The sequence below is a fragment of the Oncorhynchus keta genome, chromosome 10, assembly GCF_023373465.1.
Source record: "Oncorhynchus keta strain PuntledgeMale-10-30-2019 chromosome 10, Oket_V2, whole genome shotgun sequence".
NCBI classification, from domain to species: domain Eukaryota; kingdom Metazoa; phylum Chordata; class Actinopteri; order Salmoniformes; family Salmonidae; genus Oncorhynchus; species Oncorhynchus keta.
This window is the reverse complement of record NC_068430.1, coordinates 16,613,979-16,640,721: the sequence shown is the minus strand read 5'-3', so window position 1 is coordinate 16,640,721 and position 26,743 is coordinate 16,613,979. Positions and strand designations below refer to the sequence as shown.

General features: G+C 42.7%; 1 protein-coding gene across 4 annotated transcripts in view; it reads left to right on the top strand.

The window, feature by feature from the left end:
* Window positions 1-12,151: 12,151 nt before the first annotated feature.
* Window positions 12,152-26,743, top strand: part of LOC118388289 (voltage-dependent calcium channel subunit alpha-2/delta-2-like) — a 407,521-nt gene continuing 392,929 nt past the window's right edge. For all 4 annotated transcript variants that reach the window (XM_052526555.1, XM_052526554.1, XM_052526556.1 and 1 more), the window contains exon 1: window positions 12,152-12,516. In XM_052526555.1, coding sequence (XP_052382515.1) covers window positions 12,401-12,516 — 116 coding nt within the window. In that variant the 5' untranslated portion in view covers window positions 12,152-12,400. The remainder of the gene's footprint in view (window positions 12,517-26,743) is intronic.

Here is a 26,743-nt window from a genome sequence, read left to right as displayed (position 1 = left end):
GTCCTCCCTTCTCTATCCCTTTATATCTGTACTGCTGCTGTCCTCCCTTCTCTATCCCTTTATACCTGTACTGCTGCTGTCCTCCCTTCTCTATCTCTATATACCTGTACTGCTGCTGTCCTCCCTTCTCTATCTCTCTATACCCGTACTGCTGCTGTCCTCCCTTCTCTATCCCTCTATATCTGTACTGCTGCTGTCCTCCCTTCTCTATCCCTCTATATCTGTACTGCTGCTGTCCTCCCTTCTCTATCCCTCTATATATGTACTGCTGCTGTCCTCCCCTCTCTATCCATCTATACCTGTACTGCTGCTGTCCTCCCTTCTCTATCCCTCTATATCTGTACTGCTGCTGTCCTCCCTTCTCTATCCCTCTATATATGTACTGCTGCTGTCCTCCCCTCTCTATCCATCTATACCTGTACTGCTGCTGTCCTCCCTTCTCTATCCCTCTATATCTGTACTGCTGCTGTCCTCCCTTCTCTATCCCTCTATATCTGTACTGCTGCTGTCCTCCCCTCTCTATCTCTCTATATCTGTACTGCTGCTGTCCTCCCTTCTCTATCCCTCTATATCTGTACTGCTGCTGCCCTCCCTTCTCTATCTCTCTATACCCGTACTGCTGCTGTCCTCCCTTCTCTATCCCTCTATATCTGTACTGCTGCTGTCCTCCCTTCTCTATCCCTTTATATCTGTACTGCTGCTGTCCTCCCTTCTCTATCCCTCTATACCTGTACTGCTGCTGTCCTCCCTTCTTTATCTCTCTATACCTGTACTGCTGCTGTCCTCCCTTCTCTATCTCTCTATACCCGTACTGCTGCTGTCCTCCCTTCTCTATCCCTCTATATCTGTACTGCTGCTGTCCTCCCTTCTCTATCCCTCTATATCTGTACTGCTGCTGTCCTCCCTTCTCTATCCCTCTATATATATACTGCTGCTGTCCTCCCCTCTCTATCCATCTATATCTGTACTGCTGCTGTCCTCCCTTCTCTATCCCTCTATATCTGTACTGCTGCTGTCCTCCCCTCTCTATCTCTCTATATCTGTACTGCTGCTGTCCTCCCTTCTCTATCCCTCTATATCTGTACTGCTGCTGTCCTCCCTTCTCTATCCCTCTATATCTGTACTGCTGCTGTCCTCCCTTCTCTATCCCTCTTTACCCATACTGCTGCTGTCCTCCCCTCTCTCCCCTCTCTATCCCTCTATACCTGTACTGCTACTGTCCTCCCCTCTCTATCCCTCTATACCTGTACTGCTACTGTCCTCCCCTCTCTATCCCTCTATACCTGTACTGCTGCTGTCCTGCTGTCTCTCCTCTCTCCCCTCTCTCCCCTATCTTTCCCTCTCTCCCCTCTCTCCCCTATCTTCCCCTGACTATCCTTCTCCCATCTTTGATTTATGCATGAGGGAGGATTTCCTTAAGACCAAAGAGGCCATTACCCAAGGGTCATTAAGCTTCTAGTAGAGCATGCCAACACTGGGACTCTGTTTTCACACGCACCGCGTGTGTGTGTGTGTGTGTGTGTGTGTGTGTGTGTGTGTGTGTGTGTGTGTGTGTGTGTGTGTGTGTGTGTGTGTGTGTGTGTGTGTGTGTGTGTGTGTGTGTGTGTGTACACATTCTTCTTCAACGTTTGTTTTATTTTGGGAGAGGCCTGTTTTTTCAGTTTTTTTGTGTATATGTTTGAGTGTGTTGTGTGCAGTGTGTAGTTTGGGATTGTTTGTGTGTGTTGTGTGTATCGTATATGTAGTGTGTGTAGAGTGTGTAGTGTGTAGAGTGTGATTGTGTGTGTGTGTGTGTGTTGTGTGTAGTTGGTGTTGTGTGTGTAGTGTGTATTGTGTAGTGTGTAGTGTGTAGTGTGTGATTTTGTGTGTGTGTGTTGTGTTGTGTGTAGTGTGTTGTGTGAAAAGTGTGCTTGTGTGTGTGTAGTGTGTAGTGTGTGTAGTGTGTATTGTGTAGTGTGTGTGTGATTGTGTGTGTGTGTGTGTGTGTGTGTGTGTGTGTGTGTGTGTGTGTGTGTGTGTGTGTGTGTGTGTGTGTGTGTGTGTGTGTGTGTGTGTGTGTGTGTGTGTGTGTGTGTGTGTGCGTGTGTGTGTGTGTGTGTTTTGCATGTGGAGGCTGGGTCATTAATTGCTCTAGGAGCGTGATTCCTTCATGCTCAGTCTGGGAGTAGGGGGAGTGACTCATCAGCAGGATGAAATGCTCTGACATTTGAGCATGAAAATCCCAGCATGCCCTGTAGCCCAACACTACTGGTCTCTGTGTGTTGTTTACAGTAAAGAAAAGGTAAATACAAGACTGTGTGTAAATTGCAGTACATATGTACATTAAACAATTGTAAGAGTGAGGTCTACAGTATGTGTGTCTTAAAGTAAAGATGTATTTGTGTAAACAGACAGAGAACAGGGGTTTAATAAGTCCTATCAGCATGTGCTGTCAGGTTCGGGGTCTGATGACTTTGTTTCTACTGTTGGAGTTACTGTGTATATCTCTAAATGACTTCCTACATACTGTATCTCTCCACAGCCTCCCTCTGCAGGACGACCAGGGATTAGGCACCCCAGGATTATTTACAGAATCAGACAATGAAGGGTTACATGTTGTGGTGTAGAAAACCAGAGAATAATATCTACTTCATTTGGACCAGATCTGTTTTATGGCCACATGTATAATATACTATTCCCATCCTGCATGGCAGAACACCAGCACACATGTTACAGCAGGAAGGGGGAGGAACAGAGGGAGGGAGAGATAGAGATGGAACACCAGCACACATGTTACAGCAGGAAGGGGGAGGAACGGAGGGAGGGAGGGAGAGATGAATAAAGATGGAACACCAGCACACATGTTACAGCAGGAAGGGGGAGGAACGGAGGGAGGGAGAGATAAAGATGGAACACCAGCACACATGTTACAGCAGGAAGGGGGAGGAACGGAGGGAGGGAGAGATGAATAAAGATGTAACACCAGCACACATGTCACAGCAGGAAGGGGGAGGAACGGAGGGAGGGAGAGATGGATAAAGATGGAACACCAGCACACATGTTACAGCAGGAAGGGGGAGGAACGGAGGGAGGGAGAGATGGATAAAGATGGAACACCAGCACACATGTTAAAGCAGGAAGGGGGAGGAACGGAGGGAGGGAGAGATGGATAAAGATGTAACACCAGCACACATGTTACAGCAGGAAGGGGGAGGAACGGAGGGAGGGAGAGATGGATAAAGATGGAACACCAGCACACATGTTAAAGCAGGAAGGGGGAGGAACGGAGGGAGGGAGAGATGGATAAAGATGGAACACCAGCACACATGTTACAGCAGGAAGGGGGAGGAACGGAGGGAGAGATGGATAAAGATGGAACACCAGCACACATGTTACAGCAGGAAGGGGGAGGAACGGAGGGAGAGATGGATAAAGATGGAACACCAGCACACATGTTACAGCAGGAAGGGGGAGGAACGGAGGGAGGGAGAGATAGAGATGGAACACCAGCACACAGGTCACAGCAGGAAGGGGGAGGAACGGAGGGAGGGAGAGATAAAGATGTAACACCAGCACACAGGTCACAGCAGGAAGGGGGAGGAACGGAGGGAGGGAGAGATGGATAAAGATGCAACACCAGCACACAGGTCACAGCAGGAAGGGGGAGGAATGGAGGGAGGGAGAGATGGATAAAGATGGCTGTGTGTGTGTGTGTGTGTGTGTGTGTGTGTGTGTGTGTGTGTGTGTGTGTGTGTGTGTGTGTGTGTGTGTGTGTGTGTGTGTGTGTGTGTGTGTGTGTGTGTGTGTGTGTGTGTGTGTGTGTGTGTGTGTGTGTGTGTGTGTGTGCGGCTTGGTGGGTGGGTGTAGGGCCAGGATGCGTGTGTGTTGGTGACTTCCCCCGGGCCTGGAGACAGGGGAAACAAGGTGTGATTAATTCCTCACTGACTGTGTCCTACTTGGCCTCTGCGTGGGGAGCAGTCCCCTGAAAGCGCTGGAAGGATTGGAAGGATGGAGGAGACCCAGAATAGCAAGGTCCTGATCCCTTCGTTTCTGCTCCACTCCCCAGATTAATAGTCTTTTGGCAGGTGAATTAAGAGGGCCTACCTATCCAATGAGAGGGAGCGGGGTAGGGCACAGAGGCCCAGCCCATGTTTACCTCCTAGGCTACTGGAGGATCAATTGGGCTTGAGGCAGGTTTCTCTTGAAAAATAGATGTTTTATCTCAATAACACTAACCTGGTTACATAAAGTTTACATAAAAATGTAAAATGTAAATCAGTGTGTTTTCACCCAGCCTAACCCTGAGGCCGCCTGAATGATATTCACTAATGAGGAGTGGGTTCGCTATAAGCATCTCAGCGATCTGCACAATGAGATCCAGACCATGGGGCGACAAACACCCCCACCTCCCACTACTTCACTTTAAATGGACTCAGAATGTATTGATGTGACCATTTCGGTTATAGCAAGGCTATGCAATAAAATACGTTTTTACCAGTAATGGAGGTTGTCAGTCTTTCCTCACAATGGCTTCATAAATTGCAATCATATTTGAAATGTAGAGTCCAACTCCCAACTCACTTCCTTACTACCAAAGGTGCGACAAATTGTGGTGGACAAAAAAATAGTCTTGAATCAATATACAGGTTCATGAATATGAATACTGTGAAATTGTCCTGGACTAAAATATGGTACACTACTGTGACTATGCAAATAGAATAACAACTGTCAGGAAAGGTCAAGAAAAAGAAACCTCTCGTCAACACAAGGCCACCATGCTGTTGGCCCCTCAGCTTGCTCCACACTAAACCATTAATGGTCAGGCCATAGTATATTTCCATACTTGTAATTGTCTTCTCCCTCTTTACCGCTGGCAGAATGGAACAGCGTTCATCACAGTAAAAAACAATGAGCCAGCCACCATTAATGGCACCACTCCACCATTAATGGCACCACTCCACCATTAATGGCACCACTCCACCATTAATGGCACCACTCCACCATTAATGGCACCACTCCACCATTAATGGCACCACTCCACCATTAATGGCACCACTCCACCATTAATGGCACCACTCCACCATTAATGGCACCACTCCACCATCTACCTTTCCAAGATGGCGTAGCAGTCGGACGTGTGTTTTGTCTTGTCCCGTCCTGTCTAGTGTAAATATAGTTTTCCTCGTTTTTTTTCTGTATATATTTCGTACATATTTTAATCTCACTTTCCAACTAGAGCTGAATATACTCTCCTGCAACCCGCATCACCCAATGTGGTACGGATCTGCATTTTCTATACTTCACTTTAGAACCGGAACCCCCCATCAGAAGCTAGCCAGCTAACTAGCTACTAGCTAGTACTCAGTTAGCCACTGCTAGCGGTCTTCAAAGCTAGGACACCAGCGCGACATCAACCCAGAGCATATCAGACTGCTTTTTCTCTACCACATCTCCGGATTCCTACCGCAAGCTCTGAACCTTTACAACGAATCATCGCAACTAGCTAGCTGCAATCCGAGTGGCTACTCCTGGCTAACGTCTCTGTCCCAAAGCAAGCACCAGTTAGCCTTGAGCTAGCCTCGAGCTAAGCCCATCTCCCGACTAGCCGAAGAGGTCCAACAATACCTCTTTTGCCAATTGGCCTGGACCCTTTACTGCCGACACGGAGCCCCGCCGATCCATCACGACTGGTCCGCCGACATAATCGTCCGAGGTGGTTTCAACAGGCTTTTTCGTTGCGACATCGCCAAAGATCCTTCTGCTGGCCAAGGCCCGCGAACTTTCTGAATCGCTGTGTCTCCAGCTCACCTAGCGTACTAGAGCACCTGTAGCATACTCCTGGGCTACAATTACCCGGGCCCACGACCGGTCTGTCGATGTCACCGCATGAGGAGGAATAAACAGACTCACCCCATCGCGACGTCCCCCAAAGGTTAACTCTCTAGCCCTCGCTATCTCCCTGCTTGCTAATTCGGCCTGCTAACGGCTAGCTTGTCTAGCCCGGGCCTACGAACTGTTAGCTTGTTAGCACAGGCCTGCTAACCATCTGAATCACCGCATCCCAAACACTCTGAACCCATTTACTTTCTATCTCTTTTTGATTTTTATTTTGTTTATACCTTCCGGAAACCTGCCTCACCCACTGTGATACGGAATCGCTATTACTTTTAATTTTTATTTTATTTTTAATACACACTCAAGAACCTCCAGACGCTAACCAGCTAACTAGCTACAAGCTATTTAGTCATTGTTCGTTTTTTTAAAACCTGGATAACACTCGCCAGCCCAGCTTCCCTGCCCATCCACCGCTGCCACCTGGACACTGATCTCTTGGCTACATAGCTGACGCACGCTGGACTGTCCATTAATCACAGTACTCCATTCTGCTTGTTTGTTTATCTGTCGGCCCAGTTGTCTAGTCAACGCCATTTTACCTGCTGTTTGTTGTGCTAGCTGATTAGCCTCGCCTACTGTTTTTAGCTAGCTTTCCCAATTCAACACCTGTGATTACTGTATGCCTCGCTGTATGTCTCTCTCAAATGTCAATATGCCTTGTATACTGTTGTTCAGGTTAGTTATCATTGTTTTAGTTCACAATGGAGCCCCTAGATCCACTCTGCATACCCCTGTTACCTCCTTTGTCCCACCTCCCACACATGCGGTGACCTCACCCATTACAACCAGCATGTCCAGAGATACAACCTCTCTCATCATCACCCAGTGCCTGGGCTTACCTCCACTGTACCCGCACCCCACCATACCCCTGTCTGCGCATTATGCCCTGAATATATTCTACCATGCCCAGAAACCTGCTCCTCTTATCCTCTGCCCCCAACGCTCTAGGCGACCAGTTTTGATAGCCTTTAGCCGCACCCTCATACTACTCCTTCTCTGTTCCGCGGATGATGTGGAGGTAAACCCAGGCCCTGCATGTCCCCAGGTACCCTCATTTGTTGACTTCTGTGATCGAAAAAGCCTTGGTTTTATGCATGTCAACATCAGAAGCCTCCTCCCTAAGTTTGTTTTACTCACTGCTTTAGCACACTCTGCTAACCCTGATGTCCTTGCCGTGTCTGAATCCTGGCTCAGGAAGGCCACCAAAAATTCAGAGATTTCCATACCCAACTATAACATCTTCCATCAAGATAGAACTGCCAAAGGGGGCGGAGTCGCAGTCTTATCCTAGGATAGGATAAAGTAATCCTTCTCACCCCCCCCCCTTTTAGATGCACTATTGTAAAGTGGCTGTTCCACTGGATGTCATAAGGTGAATGCACCAATTTGTAAGTCGCTCTGGATAAGAGCGTCTGCTAAATGACTTAAATGTCTACTGCTGAGATAGCCTGCAAAGTAATGTCATACTTTCCAGGTCCATACCCAAACAGTTTGAACTACTAATTTTGAAAATGACTCTCTCCAGAAACAAGTCTCTCACTGTTGCCGCCTGCTACCGACCACCCTCAGCTCCCAGCTGTGCCCTGGACACCATTTGTGAATTGATCGCCCCCCATCTAGCTTCAGAGTTTGTTCTGTTAGGTGACCTAAACTGGGATATGCTTAACACCCCGGCAGTCCTACAATCTAAGCCAGATGCCCTCAATCTCACTCAAATCATCAAGGAACCCATCAGGTACAACCCTAACTCTGTAAACAAGGGCACCCTCATAGACGTCATCCTGACCAACTGGCCCTCCAAATATACCTCCACTGTATTCAACCAGGATCTCAGCGATCACTGCCTCATTGCCTGTATCCGCCACGGAGCCGCAGTCAAACGACCACCCCTCATCACTGTCAAATGCTCCCTAAAACACTTCTGTGAGCAGGCCTTTCTAATCGACCTGGCCCGGGTATCCTGGAAGGACATTGACCTCATCCCGTCAGTTGAGCATGCATGGTCATTCTTTAAAAGTAACTTCCTCACCATTTTAGATAAGCATGCTCCGTTCAAAAAATGCAGAACCAAGAACAGATACAGCCCTTGGTTCACTCCAGACCTGACTGCCCTCGACCAGCACAAAAACATCCTGTGGCAGACTGCAATAGCATCGAATAGCCCCCGTGATATGCAACTGTTCAGGGAAGTCAGGAACCAATACACGCAGTCAGTCAGGAAAGCTAAGGCCAGCTTCTTCAGGCAGAAGTTTGCATCCTGTAGCTCCAACTCCAAAAAGTTCTGGGACACTGTGAAGTCCATGGAGAACAAGAGCACCTCCTCCCAGCTGCCCACTGCACTGAGGCTAGAAAACACGGTCTCCACCGATAAATCCATGATTATCGAAAACTTCAATAAGCACTTCTCAACGGCTGGCCATGCCTTCCGCCTGGCTACTCCAACCTCGGCCAACAGCTCCGCCCCCCGTAGCTCCTCACCCAAGCCTCTCCAGGTTCTCCTTTACCCAAATCCAGATAGCAGATGTTCTGAAAGAGCTGCAAAACCTGGACCCGTACAAATCAGCTGGGCTTGACAATCTGGACCCGCTATTTCTGAAACTATCTGCCGCCATTGTCGCAACCCCTATTACCAGCCTGTTCAACCTCTCTTTCATATCGTCTGAGATCCCCAAGGATTGAAAGCTGCCGCAGTCATCCCCTCTTCAAAGGGGGAGACACCCTGGACCCAAACTGTTATAGACCTATATCCATCCTGCCCTGCCTATCTAAGGTCTTCGAAAGCCAAGTCAACAAACAGGTCACTGACCATCTCGAATCCCACCGTACCTTCTCCGCTGTGCAATCTGGTTTCCGAGCCGGTCACGGGTGCACCTCAGCCACACTCAAGGTACTAAACGATATCATAACCGCCATCGATAAAAGACAGTACTGTGCAGCCGTCTTCATCGACCTCGCCAAGGCTTTCGACTCTGTCAATCACCATATTCTTATCGGCAGACTCAACAGCCTCGGTTTTTCGGATGACTGCCTTGCCTGGTTCACCAATTACTTTGCAGACAGAGTTCAGTGTGTCAAATCGGAGGGCATGCTGTCCGGTCCTCTGGCAGTCTCTATGGGGGTGCCACAGGGTTCAATTCTCGGGCCGACTCTTTTCTCTGTATATATCAATGATGTTGCTCTTGCTGCGGGCGATTCCCTGATCCACCTCTACGCAGACGACACCATTCTATATACTTTCGGCCCATCATTGGACACTGTGCAGCACAGCGCAGCACTCCTTCCGTGGCCTCCAACTGCTCTTAAACTAGAGTAAAACCAAATGCATGCTTTTCAACCGATCGCTGCCTGCACCCGCATGCCCGACTAGCATCACCACCCTGGATGGTTCCGACCTTGAATATGTGGACATCTATAAGTACCTAGGTGTCTGGCTAGACTGCAAACTCTCCTTCCAGACTCACATCAAACATCTCCAATCGAAAATCAAATCAAGAGTCGGCTTTCTATTCCGCAACAAAGCCTCCTTCACTCACGCTGCCAAGCTTACCCTAGTAAAACTGACTATCCTACCGATCCTCGACTTCGGCGATGTCATCTACAAAATGGCTTCCAACACTCTACTCAGCAAACTGGATGCAGTCTATCACAGTGCCATCCGTTTTGTCACTAAAGCACCTTATACCACCCACCACTGCGACTTGTATGCTCTAGTCGGCTGGCCCTCACTACATATTCGTCGCCAGACCCACTGGCTCCAGGTCATCTACAAGTCCATGCTAGGTAAAGCTCCGCCTTATCTCAGTTCACTGGTCACGATGGCAACACCCATCCGTAGCACGAGCTCCAGCAGGTGTATCTCACTGATTATCCCTAAAGCCAACACCTCATTTGGCCGCCTTTCGTTCCAGTACTCTGCTGCCTGTGACTGGAACGAATTGCAAAAATCGCTGAAGTTGGAGACTTTTATCTCCCTCACCAACTTCAAACATCAGCTATCCGAGCAGCTAACCGATCGCTGCAGCTGTACATAGTCTATAGGTAAATAGCCCACCCATTTTCACCTACCTCATTCCCATACTGTTTTTATACTGTTTTTTTATTTATTTATTTACTTTTCTGCTCTTTTGCACACCAATATACCTGTACATGACCATCTGATCATTTATCACTCCAGTGTTAATCTGCAAAATTGTATTATTCGCCTACCTCCTCATGCCTTTTGCACACATTGTATATAGACTGCCCATTTTTTCTACTGTGTTATTGACTTGTTAATTGTTTACTCCATGTGTAACTCTGTGTTGTCTGTTCACACTGCTATGCTTTATCTTGGCCAGGTCGCAGTTGCAAATGAGAACTTGTTCTCAAATAGCCTACCTGGTTAAATAAAGGTGAAATAAAAAATAAATAAAAAATGGCACCACTCCACCATTAATGGCACCACTCCACCATTAATGGCACCACTCCACCATTAATGGCACCACTCCACCCACTCCACTATTAATGGCACCACTCCACCATTAATGTTTTATGTGTGAAAATGTATTACATTTATATTATTAAAATAGTTTACATTTGGCTCATTTATCCCCCTCCTCTCCCCTGTAACTATTCCCCATTTCGTTGCTGCAAATGAGAACATGTGTTCTCAGTCAACTTACCTGGTAAAATAACGGATAAATAAACAAATAAAAAAATATGGTATCTGTACGTGACATCATTCTCCCCCCAGTATGTAGTCATGGTGACACTGTATATTGTAAACCCTCTACACATGTCAACTCTCTGTGTGATAGAGGTTAATACCATTACTCACAATTAGAGTGATTCTGAATGGCAGTTGCCCGTATCTCTCTCTCCTTAGGCCCCATGGGCCAGGTGCTTTGAGAGGACTTTGCATATGTGTGAGAGGAAGGAGAAAGCAGGACGGCTGTGAGTCAGCAGAAATGGTCTATGTTGGGAAATGTGCTGATTTGAATATATCATCAGAGTATTAATTAAAGCTGGTGTCCCATTGGGAATAATGAATCAGCCCTCAGCATGTCTCTGGTACTGTGGGGCTGTCTGACTGGATCATACAAGTCTGAGAGAGGAACTCTAGACGAGGAGACTACGAGAGCACTAGCTGGTCAATAGAACATAAACTGTAGTCCAGTAAAGGTTTGGTAAACAAACCCACATTTAGCTGATACATTGTTGCATGGAGGCTCCTCACTCCTTTATTCAGGCGAGGTTTTTCTTTCTGCCTGAGTTGCGTCCTAACATGTCCTTTCTGTCCCATCTCTCAGGCTACCTTTCACTGACTGACAAAGCTGCTGCACAGCAAAGCGACCCTGTGAAGAGCTGGCTGGTTGCTTCAGTTAGGAGAGCACCTGAATGTCCCCTGTTGATTGACTGAACCAAGACATACAGACAAAACCAGCCCTGCACAGGGATCTGGAGCACCTGGATATGTCTGTTTTTATTTAAAAATGTATTGAACTTGGCAAGTCTGTTAACAACAAATTCATATTTACAATGACAGTCTACCTCAGGCCAAACCCAGACACCGCTGGACCAATTGTGCGCTGCCCTATGGGACTCCCAATCACAGCCAGATGTGACACAGCCTGGATTCAAACCAGGGAATACAGTGACACCTCTGCATTGAGATGCAGTATCTTAGACCACTGCACCACTAGGGAGCCCTGTTGCTGTGGCCTTGTATTTTTACTGGGTCAGTAATCATGGGTATCATGTTGTGTTATAGATGTTAGGACACAACATGTTAATACATATTTGGGGTTGTTGAGGGTGTCTGTATAGAATCTGACTGCAACTAATCAACCTTTTGGAGACCAATTTAAACAGTTGACACAGAGAAAACAGAGGTACTGAATACATTATGCCTCTTCCTGACATATTGTTTATATTATGTTTGGGTCAAACTCCTTTTAAGTTACTAGAACTCATTTGGTCTGAGAGAAGCCCTTAGGAACTTTAGTGATGCAGAATGCTTACACTCTAGTTCATTTATTCCCCCTCTAGTCATGTCTGTAATTACCGAAATAAAGCCTTCATTTGTGCTCCTAATTGTTGAGTTTCCCCAGTCTTTCAGCGTGGGAACCAAGGAGGAGAGGAGAAAGCATGGAAAACAGGACAGTGATATAGACTGCACGCGCGCCCCCGTCTGTCGCGTAGGAATATTGGAGCGAATGTGTCGTCTTGTGTTCATGCGTTCGGTTGGAGAGGGAGCGAGGGGAGCAAATGTGCAAGGGAGAGGGAGGGAGGAGAGCGAGTGCGCAAAGGCACAGCAGCACCAGCGGTGGCAGCAGCGTCAATGCATCTGTGAGTCTTCGAATCGGTTGTCTTGAGCTGCCAGTCCTCTGTACGTTTCAGATTGAGATTTCACAGCGCAAGGTCTTGAGGAGCCTCGCCATCAACCGACACACTTTCGGAGCTCAGCGTTTATTATTAGCTCCGCTCTAATAGACTATTATCACGACCCTATTCTATTTATGCCGGTTTCTTGAATATTTAATGGAAAATGGCGATCTGCGCTCAGTCCTACGGTATATTCTGTCTGTTCTCAATCCAAACTATCCTCATCATTAGCTTATCTTCGCCGGCAACGGGGAGCCTCCGCTTCCCCCAACACTACACGTAAGTACCATTTGGGGTGCGAAAGAAACAGGGATACTGCGGAGAGCGCAGAACTGGGACAGGTGGCCCAAACAACGCTGTTTAATAGGTGCGATAATCGCGCGATGCTGTCTCTGATGTTGAAACAGAAACGCAGTTTCCGTCTCTGAACCATGCGTGAGCTATGTTATAGATATATCCGCTTGCAAGAATATTATTCTAGCAATGACAATCTAGCCATATAATATGAGGGTCTACCGCTTCTGCCCTTGCATATATTGTTGATTAGGCTATGGGATGTTGCGTTCATGGATCGATGCATCATAGGCTACTAATGGGGCACAGGTGCTCGCGGTAATAGCATGGGCATTAAATTATTAATCATGGCTTGGGATACGATTTCCGCTCAATGCAGGTCACCTATTTTTTTGTCTTCTGTGTTCATAACGGATAGGCAAACATGCTACAATGTTTTAAAAAAGCATTCTGCCGGCGCATGGGTGATAGCTGCTTCGATCTATACCAAGTCACAATGCCAATCCTTTAAAACTCACAATCAAAGTAGCCTAATTATCAAGCAATCCTGCTGACATTATTGCCATTTTTAATTACCGGTAGGCCTATTCAGTCAATTTAAAGCAGCAAAATGCCATGCCCCTCTGGCATAACTCAGGTAGGGAAGAAAAGTGCCCGGGAGGATGTCCAAATCTAGCCCTCCGGTTGTGCTGTGGCATTCACCTGCCTGTCACCAGGTTGGTGTGAAGGAGAACGAATTCTTCAATTTAATTTTACGAATATATAGGTCTGTATATATTTCTCTCCTCGACCCAAATATATTGGAAATATATGACAAAAAGAAGCTAAGGCACATGCCTATCCTTTAGAATGGTTTTGGATTCATCTTTCCTTTGTAGTGTGTTCGATGTAAGCTATTCACCTTCGTGTCCGTCAAGTTTCAGCTAGTTTTTCTTCATAATATTTAATCAAATTGTATAAACAAAACAAAACAAAACATCTATTAATTGACAGTGTTTTATTATAGTGTCTAAACGAGAATAGACTGCACAATATGTAAAAGTAAATAGGTCCCCAGGCGTTTTAATAAGCATTATTGGGCCCGTTATTCACAACTTTTGAAACATAATAAAATGCTATATAAAATGGACATTTATTGTAGTAGCCTATATTTGTATTTTTTTTTATTTTGTGATTCAATCAATGTGTAGCCATTTTTTTCTGCATTTCTTGTGTCAGTGGAGGTGGTCTGACTCTGGAGTCTTACTGTTGCTTTCCTTGTTTCTTCAGGGATTAAAAAAGCAACAGTATTGTATAGCCGAGCTAATGCTTTGAGTCCGAATCCCCCCCCACTCTCTCTAACTGAGAAGCTTTTGCCGTTGTTTCCGATTCTGTCCCATGTAGTAGGATAAATCAATATGCAAATTCAAATACAACGGTTATTCAACTGTTTATGTAATTTTAGATTTGATAAACATTCATAATATCGCTTTCGGAATGTCTTTATTTGATATAAAAAATATAGCATGTGTGCAGACTATGTGACTTGTGCTGCCTGATCATTGGGGTTGTGAGAGACAGTGGATTGTGCAGTCAGATGGAACAGAGTAAATAGGCATTTTAAGGTCACAGATTTAGCCAGTGGTAACTCGTGGAATAGATACCGCCTGGAATGCGTGTTTTTAGTTTTTTTATTCATTTAACTTTTTTGTAAAAAAAAAAATACAAATCAGCATTCAGGATTAGTCCCACCCGTTCTGTAAATCGGGATCAATATGATGTATCCGATTTTAATAAAGATGGATTTGGGAACTTTCCTCCTCAGGTGCATCCACTAGTTTGAAAGACTATTCAATCATTCCAAATCTATTTATTCCCTTCCAATGCATGGTTTGTAAAATAATACAATAGTATGCAGTCTGTGCGGCTACACAATCACGCACATGATGACATCCTTCTGATAGCCTAATAAAAACACGTGTAATTCAAACTGATGCTTCACCCCTCTTAGTGGGGCATTAGTAGCCTGTATGATACATAGACTGTGTAAATTGGCAGTTGTTATCTATAGGCTATCAGGTCCTGCCTCGGAAGCTGTATTTGTAGCAGCTAGCTCAGTGTGTAGTGGGGCCATTACAGGATTTATGATGGCGATTCTCACAGAGAGAAATATGTGTCAAGATATTCTAGATATAACTGTTTTAGGCTACTCCAGCCAAAATAAATGTAAACATTTAGCCTACTAATCATTATTATCTTGTATTTAGGCTTTAGGCTAATAAGGAGTGTGAAGCCTTATAATTATGTTATTGACATGATAGCTTAATTTCTAAACTGTAGGTATAGGTTACATTTCTTTCTGGACTGAGTCAACTCTTATAGGGTTAGGTTACATACGAATAGGCCTCTCGTTGTTTGGATAAGAAACTAAGTTATTATTAGAGGCCATTAAGAATGTCAGTAACTCACAAACTGGACTAAAATAGTTCTAATGAAAAGAGTCCTCAAGGTGAATATGGTGAACCAACTCTCAATGAAGAGAAAAGGGTTCAACGTGACCTTGGATAAAGGCAATCCAGAGGAATGGGTGACACCCTGGTGTTGTCGCCGGTGTGTGTATCACAGTGTGTGTGTGTGCCGAACAGTACAGTTCATTTGTTGTAACAAATAATGTTGGAGAAAACTCCTTACAGTTATCGGAGGTGGACAGGATCTTACACAATCATCTCAAGGTAAATGAGGTATACTTTATCTTACAATATTGTGCATAAAAGTAATTTCACAAACATAAACATAGCTATGAAAATAGTCCAACTTCAATTATGAAAGATTTGTTCAATGCTTCACTTCACTAGAATTGACTTGGGTTTAGAGATCCATCGCTGAAACGTGGTGATGGCGTCTGACTGAAGAGCTATAGGGTTGATATTTAAACACGTTTCATTTTCATCCTGAGACAGTCTTGGATGATAGGCCCAATAAATGTCCCAAACTCGCTAAACGATATTTGATGGATTTGTAGGCCTACATGTAGGTCTGTTCATGCCCATATTATGTAGCCTAATGAATTATTCTAGGTTCATACGAAAAGTTGTATTTAATGTGCTTTTGGATTTAATATCCTACAGCCCAAATGAAGGTCATCATTGGCTTGGTTTGAACATCAGATACATCAGCCATGAGCTTACCTTCTAAGGTCACTTGTTGAGAGTCCATAGGTCAAACCAGCAATATTTACAGTTTAGAGGGATAGTTCACACCCATTTTGTTTTTCATATCTCAGAATGAAGGTCTGTGGTAGTTTTAATGGTTGATATATTTGAAAGATATTGTAGTTGATGTGTTTGTAGATTAATAATATTTACAGACAGGTGTTGTTCATTCAATCGCAAAAGGTCACACCCTTTTTCAATATCTATTCAAAACCCTAACCCTACAAGAAACCTTTCCGGGTCTTTCTGGGTAAGTCTCAAAGGTCTTTGCACACCTGGATTGTACAATATTTGCAAATTACAACTTTAAAAATTCTTTAAGCTCTGTCAAATTGGTTCTGGATCATTGCTAGACAGCCATTTTAAAGATGTTCAAGTCAAAACTGTAACTAGGCCACTCAGGAGCATTCAATGATCAGCAACTCCAGTGTATATTTGGCCTTGTGTTTTTAGCTTATTTTCCAGCTGAAAGGTGAAGTTATCTTTCAGTGTCTGTTGGAAAGCAGACTGAACCAGGTATTCCTCTAGGATTTTGCCTGTGCTGAGTTCTATTCCGTTTATTTTTATAAAAACATAAAAATAAACGGAATAGAGCTAAAACAACATTTCTTTGCCACATTTTTTGCAGTTTTATTGCAAACAGGATACATGTTTTGGAATAATTTCACTCTGTCATTTAGGTTCGTATTGTGGAGTAACTACAATGTTGCTGATCCTATCTCTGATCCTACCTTTCTCCTATCACAGTAATTCAACTCTGTAACTGATTTAAAGTCCCCATTGGCCTCATGGTCAAATCCCTGAGCGGTTTCTTTCTTCTCCAGGCAACAGAGTTAGGAAGGACACCTGTATCTTTGTTGTGACTGGGTGTATTGATACACCAGTGGAGGCTCCTCAGAGGAGGAAGGGGAGGATCATTCTCCTCAGGGAATTTCATAAAAATAAAAATAATGAAACATTAAAAACGTTATTATTTTTAGTTAAAACTATTCTAAATATTCACATCACCAAATAATTGATAAAAACAAACTGTTTTGTAATGAAGGTTTACAGTAGCCTCAACAGCACTCTGTAGGTTAGCATCATGGTGTAGCCGGAGGATAGTTAGTTTCCGTCCTCCTCTGGGTACACTGACTTTAATACAAAACCTAGGAGGCTTGTGGTTCTTACCCCATTCCATAGACTTACACAGTAATTTTGACAACTTCCAGAGGACGACCTCCAACCTATCAGAGCTCTTGCAGCATGAACTGATAAGTTGTCCATCAAAGGATCAGATAATTAATCTAGTACTGAAAGCATAAGCTACACCTTGCTAGCACTGCAGTGCATACATTGTGGTGAGTAGTAGTATTTTTTTTCACTTTCACTTACTTAGCTAGCGAATGCAGTTAGCTAGTATAGTATGCTCAAACACCAGGATCAAACAGAGATGGATGCTATGTTAGCTAGCTGGCTATGGCTATCAAACAGTGGAACTCTTCCAAGTCAATGTCATCTTTTGGTTTTATTAATTTATTGTCACCGGGGCCCGCCGATGTAACTGCTAAACATACTCATCTCATATGTATATACTCTACTCGATACCATCTACTGTATCTTGCCTACGCCGCTCTGTACCATCACTCATTCATATATCTTTATGTACATATTCTTTATCCCCTTAAACTTGTGTGTATAAGGTAGTAGTTTTGGAATTGTTAGTTAGATTACTTGTTGGTTATTACTGCATTGTCAGAACTAGAAGCACAAGCATTTCGCTACACTCACATTAACATCTGCTAACCATGTGTATGTGACAAATACATTTGATTTGATTTTAAACTGCTCGCTGCTGACTGTACACTGTGCTGCATGATTGTAGTGTGTTAGTTCTTGTACCTATTTTGACTATGACGTTAATATGCTGTCAATGATGTAGGCTGTGTGTAGCGGTTAGGGAGTATGAGATAAAGGTTTGGCTTGGAAAGTTTTGTTCACCTGGTCACATAGCTGATATGTTGTGCACTGAAGTCCACAAGCGTAGGGAAAAGGTGAGAGGAGGAGATCGTGTAGATGTGAGAAGGAATTATACCACAATCAAAGGGATCATGCTGTTTGTATGTGGCTGCTATGAAAGTGAACTGTGTTTGCGTGTGATCAGGGGTGTAATTCATTCCTCCGATTCTGTAAGTCGCTTTGGATAAAAGCGTCTGCTAAATGGCATATTATATTATTATATTATTGAAATGTTTTTCTTAAAACAGAAGCAAACTGAACGAAATGGGGATGAACATACCTGAATTTGTCCAATAGAAATTCTCGTTTGCAACTTTTAGACTACCGATTACACCCTAGATCAGCTAGATGCAGGCAAGAGTGTGCAAGGTGATATTGAATATGTCAATGTCTGTGACATTGATTACTCAAATTTCTCTCGATCTGTGCACCTACGTTGTAAACTTTAACTCATCGGCTAGGTTGTAGCAACTTCATGATGGGTATAGGGAAAATGTTAGTATCATGTAGTAGCCTAAACCTATCGATGTTACATTGACATGGGTGAATGGAATATGAATGACGGTCATCCAATATGCTGTAGCTAATAGATGTAAGGCCATGCTCATTAATAACAATATTGTCCTCCCTCATCTTAAACGGCACCGACCACCAATATATAATATAATAATATATGCCATTTAGGAGACGCTTTTATCCAAAGCGACTTACAGTCATGTGTGCATACATTCTACGTATGGGTGGTCCCGGGGATCGAACCCACTACCCTGGCGTTACAAGCGCCATGCTCTACCAACTGAGCTACAGAAGGACCTGTGATTCACCATCCAAAGTGTAATTAGTGACAAAATGTAAATTGTATCTATATTTAATTCAGGCTGTAACAAAACAAAATGTGGAAAAAGTCAGGGGGTTGATTACTTTCTGAAGGCACTGTACTTACTACTTTAGTAATGTAGAGGTCGTGCTTTATTTGTTATTAAATATGTGTATTAAGGAACAATTGTACCTTGGGGACAGAGGCATTGTCACTACAGATGTCAAATCTTAATTTGACCTATATTCTCACAGCAAAATAATCCTGCAGTAACAGGATTTGAACGTTTAGTCCATAATGTTATTTGATCAGAGGCTAGGCTATTAGCTGTCCAGAAGTAGGCTACATGAGAAGTGCAATGCTGCTAATATAACCGTGTGTTAGTGTGGGTTTTCCATTCATTTATGTATATTGAACAGAAATATATATGCAAAATGTAACAATTTCAAAGATTTTACTGAGTTACAGTTCATATAATGAAATCAGTCAATTGAAATAAATTCCTTAGGCCCTAATCTATGGATCTCACATGACTGGGCAGGGGGTGCAGCCATCGGGGGGTCTGGGAGGGCATAGGCCCACCCACTGAGGAGCCAGGCCCAGCCAATCAGAATGAGTTTTTCTCCACAAAATGACTTTATTACAGACCGTAATACTTCTCAGCACCAAAACAGCAACAAAAGAGTGTTCAAATTAAGATCCTACATCTGTAGCTGTCAGCGTCAGTTCATTCTGCTCCAGTGTGGTCTGTTTTCACTTCATTGCTACCGGTAAGCTTTTCATAGTCAGTGAGCTTTCTTCAGCAATCCTGCCTTGCACAATCCTGTTAGAGGCCTCTCTCTTTCCTTGTCTTGTACTCTATATCATATACACATTATAAACACAGTCAGTACACAAGTCTATATCTTAGTAACATTTGAACATGTGTTTGGCTCTAAACTCACAGAGGCCTATGTATTATCTGATTCCTGTCAGTGGGCCTTGTTAAAGATATGACATACCGTTAACTACCCTCAGTGCTTCCAGGTCTCACTGTCACTTCTTGGCAGACTGGTATTGCTTAAAGGGACATTTCACCACATACACTACTGTTCAAAGGTTTGGGGTCACTTAGAAATGTCAGAGCCTGGACTCGAACTAGGATCTCAAATGGCACAGCTAGCACTGCGATGCAGTGCCTTAGACCACCATGCCACTCGGGAGGCCATTGATGTAGATATGTACACTACACTTCAAAAGTTTGGTGTCACTTAGAAATGGCCTTGTTTTTGAAAGAGAACCACATTTTTTGTTCATTAAAATAACATAATATTAATCGGAAATACAGTGTAGACATTGTTAATACTGTAAATGACTGTTGTAGCTGGAAACGGCTGATTTTTTATGGAGTATCAACATAGGCAAATAGAGGACCATAATAAGCAACCATCACTCCTGTGTTCCAATGACACGTTATGTTAGCTAATCCAAGTTTATTATTTTAAAAGGCTAAATGATCATTAGAAAACCCTTTTGCAAATATGTGCACAGCTGAAAACTGTTTTTATGATTAAAGAAGCAATAAAACTGGCCTTCTTTAGACTAGTTGAGTATCTGGAGCATCAGCATTTGTGGGTCTCGATTACAGGCTCAAATGGCCAGAAACAAATAACTTTCTTCTGAAACTTGTCAGTCTATTCTTGTTCTGATAAATTAAGGCTATTCCATGCAAGAATTTGCCAAGAAACTGAAGATCTCGTACAACGCTGTGTACTACTCCCATCACAGAACAGCGCAAACTGGCCCTAACCATAATAGAAAGAGGAATGGGATGCCCTCGTGTACAACTGAGCAAGAGGACAAGTACGTTAGTGTCTAGTTTGAGAAACAGACACCTCACAAGTCCTCAACTGGCAGCTTCATTAAATAGTAGCCTTAAAACACCAGTCTCAACGTCAACAGTGAGGAGGCGACTTTGTCCAGTGTCTGTGTTCTTGCCCATCTTAATCTTTTGTTTTTATTGGCCAGTCTGAGATATGGCTTTTTCAATGCAACTCTGCCTAGAAGTCTAGCATCCCGGAGTCGCCTCTTCACTGTTGACATTGAGACTGGTGTTTTGTGGGTACTATTTAATGAAGCTGCCAGTTGAGGACTTGTGAGGTGTCTGTTGGTTCTGGTAGACTGTTTTGTCTACCAGAGCCAATTCACCCTTTAAATGGAAATGTAAGGTCCCTGGACTAAGGAGTAACGATAGGCTCCTTTAGTCCAATATTGGGCCATGATATTTCTAGCTGTTGTACATACAGTGGGGAAAAAAAGTATTTAGTCAGCCACCAATTGTGCAAGTTCTCCCACTTAAAAAGATGAGAGAGGCCTGTAATTTTCATCATAGGTACATTTCAACTATGACAGACAAAATGAGAAAAAAATCCAGAAAATCACATTGTAGGATTTTTTAATTAATTTATTTGCAAATGATGGTGGAAAATAAGTATTTGGTCACCTACAAACAAGCAAGGTTTCTGGCTCTCACAGACCTGTAACTTCTTCTTTAAGAGGTTCCTCTGTTCTCCACTCGTTACCTGTATTAATGGCACCTGTTTGAACTTGTTATCAGTATAAAAGACACCTGTCCACAACCTCAAACAGTCACACTCCAAACTCCACTATGGCCAAGACCAAAGAGCTGTCAAAGGACACCAGAAACAAAATTGTAGACCTACACCAGGCTGGGAAGACTGAATCTGCAATAGGTAAGCAGCTTGGTTTGAAGAAATCAACTGTGGACGCAATTATTAGGAAATGGAAGACATACAAGACCACTGATAATCTCCCTCGATCTGGGGCTCCACGCAAGATCTCACCCCGTGGGGTCAAAATGATCACAAGAACGATGAGCAAAAATCCCAGAACCACACGGGGGGACCTAGTGAATGACCTGCAGAGAGCTGGGACCAAAGTAACAAAGCCTACCATCAGTAACACACTACGCAGCCAGGGACTCAAATCCTGCAGTGCCAGACATGTCCCCCTGCTTAAGCCAGTACATGTCCAGGCCCGTCTGAAGTTTGCTAGAGAGCATTTGGATGATCCAGAAAAAGATTGGGAGAATGTCATATGGTCAGATGAAACCAAAATATAACTTTTTGGTAAAAACTCAACTCGTCGTGTTTGGAGGCCATAGAATGCTGAGTTGCATCCAAGGAACACCATACCTACTGTGAAGCATGGGGGTGGAAACATCATGCTCTGTGGCTGTTTTTCTGCAAAGGGACCAGGACGACTGATCCATGTAAAGGAAAGAATGAATGGGGCCATGTATCGTGAGATTTTGAGTGAAAACCTCCTTCCATCAGCAAGGGCATTGAAGATGAAACGTGGCTGGGTCTTTCAGCATGACAATGATCCCAAACACACCGCCCGGGCAACGAAGGCGCTGGAGTGGCCTAGCCAGTCTCCAGATCTCAACCCCATAGAAAATCTTTGGAGGGAGTTGAAAGTACGTGTTGCCCAGCAACAGCCCCAAAACATCATTGCTCTAGAGGAGATCTGCATGGAGGAATGGGCCAAAATACCAGCAACAGTGTGTGAAAACCTTGTGAAGACTTACAGAAAACGTTTGACCTCTGTCATTGCCAACAAAGGGTATATAACAAAGTATTGAGATAAACTTTTGTTATTGACCAAATACTTATTTTCCACCATAATTTGCAAATAAATTAATTAAAAATCCTACAATCTGATTTTCTGGATTTTTTTTCCCTCATTTTGTCTGTCATAGTTGAAGTGTACCTATGCTGACAATTACAGGCCTCTCTCATCTTTTTAAGTGGGAGAACTTGCACAATTGGTGGCTGACTAAATACTTTTTTGCCCCACTATATAACAGGGGTTTATATATATTTTGTTTTATATTTTTTTTTTTACAAGGGTACTGACAAGTGACTAAATGATTCCAGCTGCATCAAAAACCAATAAAGTGTCGACTTCAACTTCTGGATCAATTCATTGTGATAATTATGAAATGTATTTGGATAAACTAGCTTATCATTTGTCATTTAAACTTAAATGTGTTGGCAAAGTAACCATGTTTCAATAAAACAGCAGATTAGTCTGTCAATATAGCAAATAAGTTGACATGACTTGTATTCAAGGCCAAGTTTATTTGCTCAGGAGACCGAGGTGATTTTACACAGCAGTACACAGGAACAGTTATGGCAATGTATGACATATATACAGTAGAAAGAAAAATATACTACTTACACTTATAAGAAATACTACAGTTCTACAAAGGGAATACTTACATAATATGGTATGTTTGGTGGGTGCAGTGAGGTGTTCTGAGTCACTTTGATACAAGGGGAGATTGTTGTTATGGGACCTTTCACATCTCTTGAGTCATCAACTTATTTGTTCATGGCCAATCATTGTGTACTGTCTGTATTCCTACAGTGGCAGCACGGTGTAGAATATGAGACATCCCACAAACACACATTAACTGGCTAGTTATAACACACAGTTATAGTTACTCCAAGACTAATATGAGTCATAAAGTCAAAGTAATTCCGCTACTCTCCGCCAACATCATTAAAACATGCACCCAGTTCTGATCCGAATGAGAGGCACCGAGGCTAGCTACTGTAGACTAGTTAGCTAACTAGCTATAATATTGTACTACGGTATATTTTAAGTATAGCAAAAACAGCTAGCTAAATTTGGCTAGCCTGGCTTGTAGAGGTACTAGCAAGCCTCGTTATGGCCAAATCGATCAAATTGTACTTTACTGAAAAACACTGCCTTGTATAAAAAGATAGGTTTACCGACAGCTATCGACAGCAAAACAACTGACTTGTTTGTCATTTGCCCTCCTGAGTCCAGGTCCAGCTGGTCTAGGCTGCCGCCGCTGCTTGCTGGTCTCGCAACTCTTCTTCAGTTTATTATTCCGGCACAAATAAATAGGGCTGTGTGTTCCTATGTAAAAGAACATAAAAAAATGTTTCATCGTCCAGCTCTTCTTGGGAAGAGGAATCATCAGAAGCAGCCATTGTAGCTAATTATTTAGCAATCTCGGATCGACAGTGCATGGTAACATAGCTCCAATGAAACTGTAAACTGGTACCGCCCCCGTTTGGAAAAGCCTGCCTTCGAGTTTGGGAGCAAGGAAGTAGGGCTCCCGTCAGGCTGTAGTCTTTACAAAGTCAGGGAAAATGAGTCAACCTAGATATGCTGCAACATCGTTGGGAGAAGTCCAATGGCTCTATTGAAGAAGGACAACCATATCTACTCCCTGATACTGTGATCGTGCAATCGGCGAAACACAAAGGCCACAATAATTGCTACAAAACATGACTCCATTTTTTTTAGATCAGGCAGTAGGCTCAATCAACCAATGATGTTTCCCAGTGTGGAAATAAAAAAGACAGGTCTAGTGCATAATTATGCCTGAAACACCCTCTCATCAATCAGATTTAATAGATCTGTCTTTTCTTGTCTTTCATAAGAATCTTTTAACGCTGACATTTATTTTTGTCATATTATTAAGAGACAAATTACATCTACATTTAAGTCATTTAGCAGGCGCTCTTATCCAGATGACAGTGTGTCTGAACTGAAAGGCTGCGTGGCTCAGAGCCGGCTGCTGCTGTCTCGTCAAAACACAAGCACAAACTAGATGGTAACTTTACATGAAGTAAAGATGTGCGGCTTGCTTTAGATTTTTTTTTTAAATGTGGTAGTGTAAGAAGTTGACATAGTTTTACTTTACTAAATAAAGCAAAGCAGTTACATGTAGTCAAAGTTACATTTACTAAAATAATTGGTCTGATTACTTTGATAGACTACTTTATCAACCTTATTACTTTGGATTGTGGCACAATCAGATCACGAAATGTCTAAACTACAGTTGTTGTGAAAACTGAAAGAATAAAGACAGGACAAAGTGATCTTCTGTCAGAAGATGGGAATAAAAGGCAGGATCATGTGATTTTCTGTCAGAAGATGGGAATAAAAGGCAGGATCATGTGATCTTCGGTCAGAAGATGGGAATAAAAGGCAGGATCATGTGATCTTCTGTCAGAAGATGGGAATAAAAGGCAGGATCATGTGATCTTCGGTCAGAAGATGGGAGTAAAAGGCAGGATCATGTGATTTTCTGTCAGAAGATGGGAATAAAAGGCAGGATCATGTGATTTTCTGTCAGAAGATGGGAATAAAAGGCAGGATCATGTGATTTTCTGTCAGAAGATGGGAATAAAAGGCAGGATCATGTGATCTTCGGTCAGAAGATGGGAATAAAAGGCAGGATCATGTGGACAACACTTTTAGGAAAGCAAAGCAACGCAGAATAATAGATGCACAATTTTATTTTGTAAAACCTTCAGTGTAAATTAAGTTTGATTTTAGTTGAATGATGATGTAATGATTAGAATATTGTAGGCTATTAATTTGGAGAGAGAAATATGATGGTGCATCTAGTGATGAAAGCGCTTTAGAAGTTTTTTTTTGTAGTTGAAGAACTATGTAGAATAGGTTCGTATGTAGACCTACTGATAGCTAGCTGTAGTTCTATCTAATTTTTAAAAAACTCTTTAGGCTAACAGTGATCGCTGAAAAGTACATTTCCTGAAGAAAATGTGATGTGCTTTCTAGCTTGTTTAAAAGTATGTATGGTTTTGAAATAAGTTATAGTAGTGGTAGTGTCTACAGTTTTAATTAATGGTGAATAGTTATAGTTGAACATGTAGGTTGATGAAAATATTGATTGATTGATTGATTGGTTCATAGGATAGGATAACCTGAACATGTGAAAGTTGGTTTGTTGTCTTTAGCTTGAACAGTTCAAGAGTTGCAATTATTATTGATGGATATTATACTGTATGCTAATGTATGCACATTTAAGTATTTATTTTACAGTGCCTTCAGAAAGTATTCACAATTTAATTTTAAAAATGTAGAATCTATGAGAATAGAAAGGTTCAGAACTTTTGTGAAACATCGCAGCACAGTTGAAAAATGTATGGTAAATATAAATTAAATCTGGATGGTGTTCAGAGATAGATGGGAGGGGTTGAGTGGAGCTGAATGGGACTAAAAACCATCAAAATATAACTATTGTAAAATATACTGTGCCCGTGAACTGTATATAGTATGTATAAGCTGTAAGTAGAAGCCTACGTTTTGTTGTCCATTAGTTTCCTCCAATTAGGGGAGGGTTGTTAGGGGAAAATAATACATTAAAAATATAAAAATATATTTTATATATATATATATATATATATATATATATTTTTTTTAAAAGTATATGGGGGATTGGAAAAGTGGCAATTACATTGATGGAAGTCACAATCTATCTGTGATATTACAGCTGATCTACCCCTTAATTAAAAAAAAAATAATAATAAAGTATTCACAGTTCTTGTCTTTGCCACATCTTGTTGTGTCACAGCCTGAATTTAAAATAGATTAAATTGAGATGTTGTGTAGCTGGCCAACACACAATACCTCATAATGGCAAAGTGGAATTATGTTTACTACTAATTAATTTAAAAAGAAAAGCTGAAATGTCTTGAGCCAATAACTATTCAACCCCTTTGTTATGGCAAGCATGAATAAGTTAAAATGTGCTTAACGTGTAACGTAATAAGTTGCATGGGCTCATCTCTGTGTGCAATCATAGTGTTTAACATGATTTTTGAATGACTACTTCATCTCTGTACCCCACACAAACAATTCTCTGTAAGGTCCCACAATCGAGCAGTGAATTTCAAACACAGATTCAACCATAAAGACCAGGGAGGTTATCCAATGCCTTGCATAGAAGGGCACCTATTGGTAGAGCATGGTGAAGTTATTAATTACACGTTGGATGGTGTATCAATACATCCAGTCACTACAAAGATACACTCATCCTTTATAACTTAGTTGCCGGAGCGGAAGGTAACCACTCAGGCATTACACCATGAGGCTAATGGTGACTTTAAAAGTGTTACAGACACTGACGATGCCCCAGCAACGTGGTAGTTACTCCACAAAACTAACCTAAATGAAAAGAAGGAAGCCTGTACAGAATAAAAATAATCCAAAACATGCATCCTGTTTGCAATAAGGCACTAAAGTAAAACTGCAAAAAATGTGGCAAAGAAATTAGCTTTATTTCCTGAATAGTAAATGTTATGTTTGATGCAAATCCAATACGACACATCACTGAGTACCACTCTTCACATTTTCC